Source organism: Melopsittacus undulatus, chromosome 3, assembly GCF_012275295.1.
Source record: "Melopsittacus undulatus isolate bMelUnd1 chromosome 3, bMelUnd1.mat.Z, whole genome shotgun sequence".
Classification (NCBI taxonomy): Eukaryota; Metazoa; Chordata; class Aves; order Psittaciformes; family Psittaculidae; genus Melopsittacus; species Melopsittacus undulatus.
In genome coordinates, this window is record NC_047529.1 from 13,266,794 (window position 1) to 13,279,938 (window position 13,145).

Here is a 13,145-nt window from a genome sequence, read left to right on the forward strand (position 1 = left end):
AGCTGGGATCAGACAAATGTATAATCTGAAATGGCTTTCACTGATCTCTCTGTGTAGAACCTCAGCTGAACAAAGAAGCTCAGATGAAGACCTGCGTTTCTCATTATTATGTGATTAAAACCAACCCAACCCTGACATAGCCACTATAAGGAGAAATTTTGTAAAGAACAAAGGCATCAAGCAGAGTCTGAATGACAATACCTTTTGAGAGATGTATTTGGGTCCCACTGTTAGCCTCAGGTGCATCCCCAGGGGCTTGTTGAGTGGTTATGGAGAAGTGTGCTTTCTGCACGCTGAGAGCCTGAGGAGCTGGAATGATGGAGGCAAACATTACTACCTGAACCTGGGGCAGCCTGTGTGTTCCCCCCATGTCCAGGACAAGATAAATACCCCATTTCTTTTTTGGAACAAGGAAGTATTGAGAGAAGAAGCCTCCTCCCATGTACTCTTGCAGAATCTGCTAGATGAAGTAATCTTTTGCAACAGTAGAATCCTTGAAGAGGGATGAGCCAGGACCTTGGTAAGAGCCTGGTACTAATGTGGGTATTGTGATCACGGATGATGACATCTACCATGTATCTGCTGACTGTGAGTTCTCCTGATGCCTGACTACAAATGATGCTTGAAAGAAAGATGATATTTGTCTTTCTAAAGATTGGTTCTTGGACTGGTCTAGCACCATTCCACACTTCTGTGAATGTCTCACCTCTGTGCAAGAGCAAACTGTAGATAAAGGATGACACAACGATAATTTTGCAGAAACATTTATTCCAATAAACAGCATTTCTCTGGTGTTTATTAGAATACATTTTGTTTGTTCCAACTTCTTAGCCTTTGCTAGGCATGGTATTTGTAAAGTATAAGTGCTATAAAGTTCTTAATCTTGAGTTACCTCAGTGTAGCCTTTGAATTGCTGAAGGAATGGCTTATTTATCTGAGTGCAGAAAAGTTCTGTGCTTTTAAATGGGAAATCACCTATAGTTATTCAAATGTTTTTCAAAATATAAGCTGCTTGCAATCAGCTGGTATGTTGTTCAGTAATAACTGTGACCAAGGATTGTCCTCAGTGGCTGAAGCAGCATAAAATAACATCCTTGTTATCTTCCAGTCTTACTTGATGATCTCACTTTGCTCCCTTTTACAGATGTGTGAGGCCTGAGTTAGCAAATGATTCTTACAAAGAACTCTTTAAAGCAAGTGTTGGTAGCCGACAATTTCTGGGTGCATAGAAATAGATGACATGCTATATGTCTAAACAGGTCTGATTTATTCAAGGCTTATCTTTGGTCGACCTGATCTTGTCTTAGATGAAAGACAACAACAGAGACCTTGCTCCTTTATAAATCCTCCAAGCCAAAGGGTGCTGCTGATTCTAAAGCCCTGTTGCTGATTCAGGTATGTCTGCGTTAGTCAAAATTCAACCAAAAAGCTATTTGTTTCCCTTCATCACTGTAGTGTCTATATCCAGTATTTCTGGGATTCTTGTGATCAAACCCAAATCTATGCATGTCCTTGCCCACATCAGAGAAGAGAAAGATTTCTTTAGCTGTATGCCTTTGGAACAGTATCTCCACATAAGAAGTATGCAGATCCCTGCAACTCATGCAGCAGAAGAATATGGGACTCTAACACCAAGATGGACTCAGATTAGACTACTGGTGCAATTCTGGCCATCCCACATCAAAAAGAAAAGTACTGATAAGGACAACTAGCATGATCTGATTTACAGATTACCTTCTGTGTAAGGAAAAATTAAGTAGACAAGGATTCTTAGACTAGAAGCAGGTGGGTTATAAACAACCTTCATCACCATGAAGAAGGTGAACAGATGAATGTTACAATAAAAAAGGAATTTTCTCCTCACAGGAGGTCATAATTGAATTGTAAAACTCACTTGAGGATGCTGGATTTACAAAGCATTGGTCTCCCTATAACCTGTAAATCAGGAAGAAAGCTGATGAGTGCTGCAAGATGGGAGCAAACACAAAAAACAAGAGCAAAATTTTACTTACTGTCTTGATTTACTGCTTGTAATCTTGTCTAAGCATCTGCTACTTGCCATCATGGCTGACAGGATAAAATATCAGCACGAAATTCTTCTACTTTAAATCCCTGACAATATTGTGGTCTTGTCATAATATAATTAGTATTTACCTTCAACGTTACTTTACTACTAATAGCTACTTATCATAAGCTGTTGATTTTCTTTCTCTTCATTATACCATACAAAAATGCTGTTCTCTTTTTCCTTATGTCAACAATGCATTGCAAGGTCCACATGGCCGAGGAAACAAGTAGAAGGGTCAGGCATTTTTCTTAGCATTTTCTATGGCATCACCCTTCTCAAATTAAGGGAATAGGTAGGCTAGGCCTTGCCCACAGAGGAACAGAAGCACAGCTGGTAGATGATGATGTGAAAGATGTATCTTGAATGAGTTTCTTGCCATTGACATTCCTACAGAATATTCAGTGCTAAGTTCATACTTTGCATGAGCCTGTCTGCTGGCATTTTGTAAAGCAAGAAACACAGAGATGCGTGCTGGGATAATCTTGAACCAAGCTTCACTGCCCCTGTCTTCCAGATCAGATATGATTTTTACAGACAACACAGTACATACAATCTAAGAAAGAAATCTCTGAATGAGAAGAAGCAGAGGAACTAATGGTTCCTGGGATTATGTTATTCCGGGAGACAAAGAAGTGACTATCATACTCAATGACCAGCACAGAAACTTGTCACATACTAGAAAAAGGTGCAATGCTGGTGAGCCAGAACACAATAGAACAGTATCAGGAAGCTCTTCCTGCCAGGCAGGCAAGATATTCTTGCTACCTGTGGAATTAAGAGATTTTTTAAATGTATTATCCAGTTTGGATTAAGAAAACGGGAAAAGATGGTTAAACAAAGTAGAACCCAAGGAACTAGGTGATCACTACCCACATTTACTCTTGCTCTCAGGTCAGGACTGACTGAGGATTGTACCCTTCTATCCTGTAAGAACTTTCACGCAAGAGGATGAAGAGGCTGCAGGAGAACCTGGCAAACATTGCTACTCTGGAAATGTTTCAAGCTTCCATGCACAGGGGACATGCATGCCTAAAGCAGGATTTCCTCTGATAGAGATCTGAAGACAACTGTTGTCTGCCCTACAGCAAACAAATGTGGGCCCCAAACAGAGGCTAGAAGACCTTGCCCACCAGGTTGCCTGCAACCCAAGAAATGAGAAGATGTTATGGGTCATGTTTCTTGAGGACTGCCTACATGAATACTCTGTAAAGCACTGTCTTTAGGAATCATCTGCTCTCTAAGTGGCTCTGCTTCTAACTCAGTAAAAAGCATATTTCATAGAACCATGGAGCAGCCCAGGTTGGACAGGACCTCACAAGATCATCTGGTCTAACCTTCTGTGGAAAAGGGAGTCTTAGATAACATTATCTAACACCTTGTCCAATTTAATCTTCAAAACCTGCACTGATGGGGACTCTACCACATCCTATATTTAAAGTCATACAGTGTTTTGCATGTTGTGTGGTATTTGTAGATACTATATGGAACAATTTACAGATTTTGAGATAATTTTAACACAGCCAGTTCAAACCTGCATACATAACTGACTTATTTTGACAAGGAAAGTAGAAAGAGAGTACATGGATCTTTGCTTAGTTCTGTTTGAAGGACTGCTGCTGAAAACAAAGGATCTGCCTTCACTCCTGAGTGCCACCTTGTCACTAAAACAGTGACAGTTCAGCTTCTCATTCCTTGCAGGGAATATTCACTTCATTCATTCATTCATTCATTCATTCATTCATTCATTCATTCATAGCTTTGGACAAGTGAAGTCTCCAGCAAACCACCTTGCTATTCTCCCAAACATGTCTTAAGAAAAAAAAAGTGCAAATACACAATGGAGCTAGATTTTTTCATGTTTACATATGTACATTCATACAATAATTTACGCATGTACAGCTAAGTATATGTAACCCCAAATTAAACTCAAACCTAAATGCCTCTTGTAGACATGGACAACTCAAGAGAACTTTGGCAGTTTAGCTGTGTTTGGGGGGGGGGAGAGCAACACAGTATTCTTGTTATGTGAGGTATCTCCAGCAGAACAGAATAACCCTTTGTAAGCGGAGGACCTACAATCCAACAAGACGAGCCTTTCTCATAGCAGCTTTGGAAGTAACACTCTATGAAAAACAAAGACCTTTGTAGCTCTCTTTATGTGTTTCTTCAGTCGCAGTCATGTAGTAACATCTATTCCAATAAAAAGAGAATCACTCTTCAGAGAGAACAACATGAAGCACTGCAAACAATTCCTTCTGTTATGAATGCTGCATACACATTTTGAAGTGGAAGGATTATTTGAAATATGTTAGAAGACTCCTAGGGATACAAAATCCACACTCTGTATCGGTTTTGCTTCTCACAGAAATGAACAACCAGTGTTGTGAGGCATGCATACCTTTTTGTTGGTGTAGGTGCTCCAGAGGACATGTGGGTCACCATGGTGTCATTCATGTTAGTCAGAGGCCGAGGAGGACTACAACAGAAATATTTATTGCAGTTAGTGATTTGAAAAACCCAAAAAGGAAACAAAACCAGCACTAGGGAAAAATATGTCACTGTGCTCTGTGACAACATCAGGTCAAAGAGCAGTGGCAGAAACAGCTTTGCACAAAGACACACAAAAAGCTTGGTTTAGTCTAGTACAATTGCTTTTCACAATTCATGTGTTACACTAAAATGAAGATAAAACTAACCTTTGTGACTACATAATTGACTTTTGGCACTTGCTAGTAGCTCAAGCAAATGCAGGAGCCATTCAAATTAGGGCAATTATTTGAAATATTTAAGAAATTAAGCAAAGATTTATTATAACCAGCAATCATTTATACAACAACCACATACATCACCTGTTTAGGTTTGATTTTATTTAAAGTTAGTTGGAAAAAACAGATGGGTAGAGCCTCATGTTCCTTACTGCCCTATGAAATAGGCCATCGGATTGATACTCCCATTATTGGTGTTTTTAAACCCTTAAAGTTTCCCAATACCACACTGCTGTGGCCACCCAGGCCATGAGTGCTCGTGACTGCAGGGAACAGGACGACACAGAAGCCCAGACAGGATGCTCCCAGGCAGCTCAGCTGGTGAATTCAGGGTGCTGGGAGAGAAGAACTAAAGCAGCTGTATCAGAGAATCAATATTTGCCTACGCTTACCCTCCAGTGATATCCAAATACATCCATCATTCTTTAAAATGAGACTCACAGAAAAGCATGGGGTTGCCTGTGTACAGATAAAAGCTCAATTTGCACATTAGACAACAGAGTACCTGTGCAGAACGTAATGGAGAAAAATTCCATGCTTCCCTACATGCTTTCTTGGATCATAGATTAAAATCTTCATAGGTTTATATTTACCATCATCTTAGCATTCACTTTCATATAATGAATCATGGAATGGTTTGGTTTGGAAGCAACCTTTGAGCTTACTGAGTTCCAAGCCACCTACCACAGGCAGGGATATCTTCCACTAGACCAGGCTGCCCAAAGCCCTGACATAGCTGACCTAAATCTTTTAGTTAGATTTACTAATCTAAATGTTTTTTTTAATCAAAATTTTTAAATGTAATTTTTAAATCTTTCAGTTCAATTTACTGCAGGTAATACTGAATTGAATTCCTGCCAGCTCCAGTTTTCTACAGCACAGCCAGTCAGTGTTTGACCCAACAGCATTCACAGCTTTCACCTTCCCTGACATTCCCAGTGTAGCTGCATGGAGCCTCCTCCTGTTCCGGATGTGTGAACGCCAAGAATTGCCTTAAGACTCATCACCTGATTTCACTCCACAATTTTCAGAGCCCAGTAATCCAGTGAATCAAACAACCATTCAAGAAAATCACCTGGCTGTCAAGCATATAAAATCACAAAGAACATACTCCCTGTATGTCTTCCCGCATACCTTCTCCATGGAGGATTTGAATTCCAAAGCACTTCAGCACCCAGCCCTCACTCAGAACAGATTTGCCCAGAGATAACTATGCTGCATATTTAATGTTAATGTTTTTCTAAATATAACATCATAACAAGAAATTATTTGGCCATCAGATACATACTGAATGTGCTCCCTTGGAAAAGGAGCTTGTCACTATAGAAAAAAGCAGACATAGGGTTACAAAAGTAGAGAAAGATGACAGATGTGCTGCACCACGGCTCATTTGGAATCCATTCCTCTTGCTAGTGAACATATCAATTCATTCTGTGGTAACAAGCAGTTAATTAAACAGTCCTTTCCCTCTGCCCCTTTATCTCCCTACTTACTTCTTCTTGACCGAATGCAAGGAATGCTCTGCCCACATCTACACTGCAAACCTTTCCTTTTTCCCCAAAGATTCATTACCAGCTTGCATTCCCCTGCCCCGCTCACCACAAAACAATCTGGCAGCTGTGAGAGAGGCAGTTACAATGAAAAGCTGCTTTTGCAAACTGGTATTTGTCAGCAGCAGCAGCTCCTGCTTCACCAATTCTGGATGCATTAGCTGGGCTTTTTCCTTTGGGAGGACAGTTTCCTTAAACACTGTGCTCTTAGACAAAACAAATACCACATTGTATTCCCAATAATTTTAGGGTAAGAGAATTTAAATTGTGGTGATGGAGGGGATAAAGGAAGATCCTGCCAGAGTGGGTCTGGCAGTGTGCTGCAGCCTTCACCGACTGTGTGGGGATGCGGAGCACAGGGAGGACAGCACACAGGCAACCACACTCTGCGAGCCTCAAGTGCAGTGTGAGCTTTCACAGGATTCATTCTACTTTAAGTGATGAACTGTACATGGGGGCACATTTTCCATTGTCCCACAGGTGGGTCTACCATTTTGAGGGAAGGGTAATTCTTTATTTTATTACAATAATACTTTTATATGACTCTTTCAATGAGAAAGTGGATGTAATTCACTGTTTGCAATCTGGTTTTTGTATCAGTATGAGACATTTCCACAAGTTCCTTCCAGTTCTGTAAATACCAGGGTTCTTAATTTTCCAGCTAAACCCTAGCTAACAGTGATAAAGGTAAAGAAAAAAAAAACAATGAACATCTGCTTAAAAGATTTCTAATAGCACATTCTGTCTTCTTTATTACACACAATAAAGCCTTTCCCAGTTCAGGGAATTTCTTGAGACCACTTATACAATCTCAGGGAATATCTTATTAAAAAACTGTAACTCTGCCAAGATGGCACATTATTTTCTTGTATAACCACGCCGGAAGAATACTGCTCATGAAACCAGGTGGATGCTGTAACCACCTACGCAACACTGCTGGAGTAATAAGAGCTGCTTTGATGAACCTGAGACTTTCAGTGCTGGTCAACCTTGTTTTACCAGGGCTTCTAGTTTAAAAGGAACACAACTGAATTCCCCTTCTGAGATGCTTACAACAGTTGGCATCTGCTGCAGCCTATCAACATAAGAGAAAAAAAAAGACAAATACTCTTGAATCAGCTAAGGAGAGACTTTTCTGCCTCAATAATCTCACCAGAAAACATCACTGCATGGACACCTGAGGTGGGAGAAATCCCCAAATCATTGCTGGCAGAGAAACTCAGAGGATGAACTCAGAAGCAGTAACTTCTGCCCACAGTGTAGGCTGAGACATTAAAACAACTGAGGGACTTGGATGCATATCAAGAGCAGCTTACAACTTTCTTTCAAAACTTTGTCTGTTTGTTAGGTTAAGTTTTTCAGATTTAACTTATATGGCATTTAAGGTGTATTTAATGAGGCTAGGGTTGCTCTTGGGAAGAAAACCACCTAAGAATAAGCAGCAAAATAAGATAAAACTTTCAGATACCCGGGAGTTGGGACAAATGTAGCAACCATAGAAGCTGAGAAATCATAGTAACATAGAATCAGATAATGGCTTGGATTGGAAAGGATCTCAAAGATCAGACCATCCTGTCCCAACCCCCTGCCACAGGCAGGGACACCTTTCACTAGACCAGGTTGCTCAAAGACCCTTCCAACCTGGCGTTGAGAACTGCCAGGAATGGGGCAGCCACAGCTAGGAAGACAATTAACTCTGTCCCAGCTGAAACCAGGAGAGGGTACTTCTGTTATCACAGTCTCTTTGGGTTTAGTTTATTCAGATTGTAAATCAGTGACTTCATGCCTTGATGTACCAAAGCATCCTACAGCAGTGGCAGATACTATCAGAACACAAATAAATAGCAGAGCTTTGTGGAGGTCTTGAAATCAGGGAGCATGAGAGTCCTCTGCAGTCAGCACAAAACTGGGAGGGAATGAATAAAGACTTGACAGAACAATGCAGGTTTGCCATCACTTAGGAGCCATTTTAAACAATTTACCCATGTAATTTTTTTACATAAATGTCAAAGTTAATTCTGAAGCTAAAGTACCTGAAATTGTCTTTATAGAAGGTATCAAAAGTCTGAGCTTTCCAGCTCTAGTACTTGTTTATCTTGCTTTATTCCTTCCAAACATATTTCTGTATGGACATTACCTCTGTTTCGACCAACTCCCTCTCCAAGTGTCCAGTTTTGGTTACTACTAGAAACAAGATACTGGACTAAATAGCTTTGTGGGCTAATGCAGGGTGTATGATAATCTGTTCCAAGATTTCCCCATCATTTTCCTAAATATGTCAGCCAGCTTTTATGAGAAATTGCAATAATTCTAATAAAAACTTGAATTTTCTTTATTGCTATTATTTACTCTTATTAACTGCTATCTCCTACCTGTAGTAAAACCTATGAGATCCAGATGTAACCGAAGTTGCTGTCACATCTACTCTCAGTAATCTTGGCTAAATATGAAAGTGATCTTGTCTAAAAGTAAGAAATAGATTAGTCACTGCTATTTTGTGTCAACAGTTTTCTGAGTAGGAAAATCAATCATTACATGTTCTGAAGAAAAGCACAATTAAACCTAAGTCTTAATTATTGGCTTGTCTTCTATCAGACTTGGTTAACGAAGGTCCAGAACAAAACCAGGATAATTCTGAGACCTCCGAAGTCTAAAACCACAATAAATAAAAGGAACTAAAACTTGAGACTTTTTGCTGTGCTGGACAATGACCCTGTAAAGGGACTTCTACAAAAAGGCATCAGTAAACAACAATTTACCAACTGCCTTCTGCTCTAAACAGTTCTCCTATCTAAGACTGCTGATGTGTGGCAAAACAACATCATTTATTTGCTTCCACCAGAGTAGAAAGACTTGGAAAATGCAAAGCTCAGGAAAAGCATCTATACTTGACGGTTGGGGGCTGTCACAGCAGCCAAGAAAAAATAAAACCAGAAAAAATAAAAAGAAAGAAAAAAAAAGAACAAAAAAGGGAATGCAGGAATGCTGCTTTGTCTGTCAGATCTGGAACTGATGACTCTGAAGCTGAAGATCAGCACCCAAAATTCCAACATTTGAAAAATTCCACTGGCCCTTAGGAAGCACAATTACGCTCTTCTCTCAAGCCAGATAAGGATTTCAAGCAGCAGAAGTTTAGCGTATCTGTGTCAGAAGTGTAGCATAACATTTTCTACCACTAGCCAGTGTCTCATGTGTAAGAACCAGTGTGGATATCCCATATGGCAAGACAAGATAGTATTTCTCAGGTGCACTGATTAGCGCTTTAATAAATGTCGGTACTTGTTTAATTCTCATATAATAATGCCTGGAATTAAGCTACTTTTAATTAGGGGTGGAATTAATCTATCAGTTGTCTTTGCTATTTTTTCTAAAATGGTAGGTATCGTATTTACAGGGCTGCCTACCAACAGAGCAGCTCTATATTTGCCAACTCTGAACCTGGGTTTTGCTCTATAACCTGAGAATTCCTAAACTAGTAATATTCTATAACAGATATTATCAGTCTTTTTGGAATTGCTAAAGGAAGCCCACTGACAGTCTAGGTTGTGTTTCTTCGTGCAAAAAGAGTTACAAAGATTTATGAGTAAGGCTGGACCAACACATGAAGGTAGGCGCAAAGCAAAGGGTATATTAGATATATTAGACATATTCAATAGATGTAACTGAGAAATCATATTGACATTACATTACACTACAGAGTGGTTGACCCTAGTCTTTAATGATGATGATGATGATTACTACTGTTATTATTGCTATTACTATGATTATTACTATCACTATTACTATTATTTTTTTTACAAGCATGCTGATGGAATTTTAAGGAGAGATTTACAGGAAAACAGATAGTTTTGTGGATGTTAAGTAACTGTTAACACAAAGCATTTCAAGGTGCTGGGCCGGATGGCGCTGCAGTCAAGACCTTGATATCACAAGAGAGATTTGCTTATAATTAAACAGAGGGACTGTAACAAAGCAATCAGATCCATAGGGAACCCCAGCTCAGCTTATTAACTGAAAAGCCCCACCATAAACGATAAATAACATCTGATGAAACACAACTGTGTAAAACTGTAGAACTAAAACCACCTCAGTGCGCATGACAGTCCTTTTATCAGAGAAGGTGTGAGCTAAAAAAGCAATAAAATGAGCACAATTCCTTTTTCTGGAAACTGCTTTATTTCTTGTACAGCAGTTTAGGAAGTACAAGTCATTGGAATTCATCAGCACTGTTTGCTACTCACAAGACACACACTATTAATGCTTTTTTGCTCAGCACTTCCATGTGAGAAAGACATTGACCATGAAGTGCAATCTGATTTAATGTAATTCTTGCTGATGACTGTGTAGCACTATCACAGAAGCAAAGAAATGCCTTTGCAAATATCTGGAAGTCCGGTGAGAGACTCCCATGAATAACCATGTACAAACTAATTCTAACTACACAAATCTCTTTCCATTCTAACATATTAGGAAGGATTCAAAACAACAGAAATACAACCTGCTTTTCTCACATCATATTCCTAGAAGAACCACGTCAACACATTTGGATAACAGCACAGTAACTTTACCTGCTCTGTCTTAGCTTCAGTACTCGTGAGACCATAAAGATTCCTCCAAAGTGTACTCACAGTACTCAAAGTTACCCACAGTAAATACCATCCCCAGCTGTCAGCAGTGGCACCCTGTTGTCCCAGAAGGACAAATGCTGTGATGGTTTGAGGTGACAGAAGCAAGGTTGTGCCCCCAAAATATATTCTTTCATTCCTCTTATGACAACTGACTTAAGAAAAGAGATTACCTCTTCCTTGCCACTCTAGAACACAGGTGTACCTGCTGGTGACCATAGGTAGGTAACTCCATGTACAAGGCTTTCTTTTTGACAAATTACCCCCAGGGGGATTATGGTTGGACAGTAAAAGACAATTTTTCATAATGAGAACAATCAGCAATTGGAATAATTTCCCCAAGGATGTGGTGAGCCCTGAATGTTGGACACTGTTAAGATTCAGCTGGACAGGGTGCTGGAGCATCTACCCTAGGTTATGCTTTGCCAAGAAGGGTTGGATCAGATGATTCTTGAAGTCTCTTCCAACCTGGGATTCTGTGATTCTATGATTCTGTGAATTCTACTCACTGTGGCAAAGTGATCATTGGTTCTCAATGACCCAAAGGAAGGGCTGACTGGGGGGAGAAGGTTCAAGGAGCAAAGAAATGTTTAGTGTCCTCCCTTGATGAAAGAGGATAAAGCCATTTTATTATATGCAAAGTGTTCTATATTGATAATACATTTTTTCCCCCATACATTGCAAAGCCTCCAAAAGTAACAATAAAGTGGGAAGATACCATTTACTGAGTCAAAGATTTAAAGTCACTCCTGCATGGCTATTTTCAAACTGTTCCTGTAGTTTACATCCCACAGATCTTGGCCCCACTTGTATTAGTAAATGACATGGGCCAGGGAATCTTCCAGTATCATGGCAAAGGATCATCTGCATGTTTAAATTGTTAGCAATCCTCATGCAGTTTTGGCTCAAGCCAAATAGCTTTATCACAGACAATTCCTAGGAGTAGTTTGGGAGTTAGCAGGAGTCAGAAATGACTCCCAGTTAGGAGTTCAGATGTGGCCATGCTCTTCTGGCTGGTGAGAGATTAATAGCATGGATATGATGGTTCAGAGCCAGCTGGCTTCATCAGCAAATAATGGTCCCCGGAACATTCTAATTAACAGTATATGCAGTACTATGACTGATTGAGGGCTTATTCCTTTGCCTTTGTACCTCCAGTTTTATCTCTGATATCAAAGCCACACAGTGTTTAATCAGAAAGCTGCCAGAGTTTGGTGTTTGATCAGCAGCAATGATCCAGGCAAACCCCTCATGTTCGTGGTAGCAGACAGGGAACTGACAACCTCAAGTTGTTGATTTGTGGTACTGCTTGATCACCCTGCCCCCCTCAGCTTGAAGCTGGCTCCTGCAATTGGGTATTTCAGATGACAGAATCGTTGAGGCTGTAAGGGACCTCTTGGGATCACCATCTCCAACCTCCCTGCTCAAGCTGGATCGGCCAAAGCTAGTTGCCTAGTCAGGTTCCAAATATGTCCAAGGGTGGAGGCTCCACCACTCCTCTGAGTAACCTATGGGAGTGTTCAACTACCTTTACACACTTCATCCAAAATCAGGCAGCCTTTCCTTTTTCCATCAGAGGTTTTGATCTGATCTAGGACTATCTGCAGAAATGAGATTTTGCACCAAGGTACTAACTAAAATTAAAGAACTTGGACTCAGTGATCCTTTTGGGTCCCTTCCAATTTGAGGTATTCTATAATTCTAAACTTACACATGTTCAGGGGCAAGTGGTGAGCAAGGAGCAGAAAGGACCAGAACATATGAAGTTCATGCACTTTGTAATGGCTTTTCAGGCTTGACACAAGCACTGGTTGTTATCTATCCAAAACAGGTATACACTAACGAATGTCTGAAATTAAAGCTTTAACCCATGCTAGGCAAGAGAACATAGCTTCCAAGAACACAATGATACCGATTTCAGAGCTCTGTACAAATGGCAAGAACTCTGGGGCAGCCAATGCACGGAACACGGGCTAAGTACAATACAGACATATATTAAATTAAAAGAGCAGGGCTGGTATGAGCAGACAGGGATATTGCAGAATACTGTGGGATACTGAAGTTCCAAAGTTGCTCTTAATCCAGTCTCTGCCCATCCTCTACTTGTGCTTGTGATTGTCCCCACCAAGGTGTAGGG

General features: G+C 40.2%; 1 protein-coding gene across 7 annotated transcripts in view; it reads right to left on the bottom strand.

The window, feature by feature from the left end:
• DTNB (dystrobrevin beta) overlaps positions 1-13,145 on the bottom strand; it is a 197,035-nt gene that overhangs the window by 104,903 nt on the left and 78,987 nt on the right. For 6 of the 7 annotated variants that reach the window (XM_034060608.1, XM_034060607.1, XM_034060605.1 and 3 more), the window contains one exon: positions 4,467-4,544. In XM_034060608.1, coding sequence (XP_033916499.1) covers positions 4,467-4,544 — 78 coding nt within the window. Of the gene's footprint in view, positions 1-201; positions 310-4,466; positions 4,545-13,145 lie in introns of all 7 variants that reach the window. The other variant, XR_004549462.1, reaches the window with a different exon arrangement.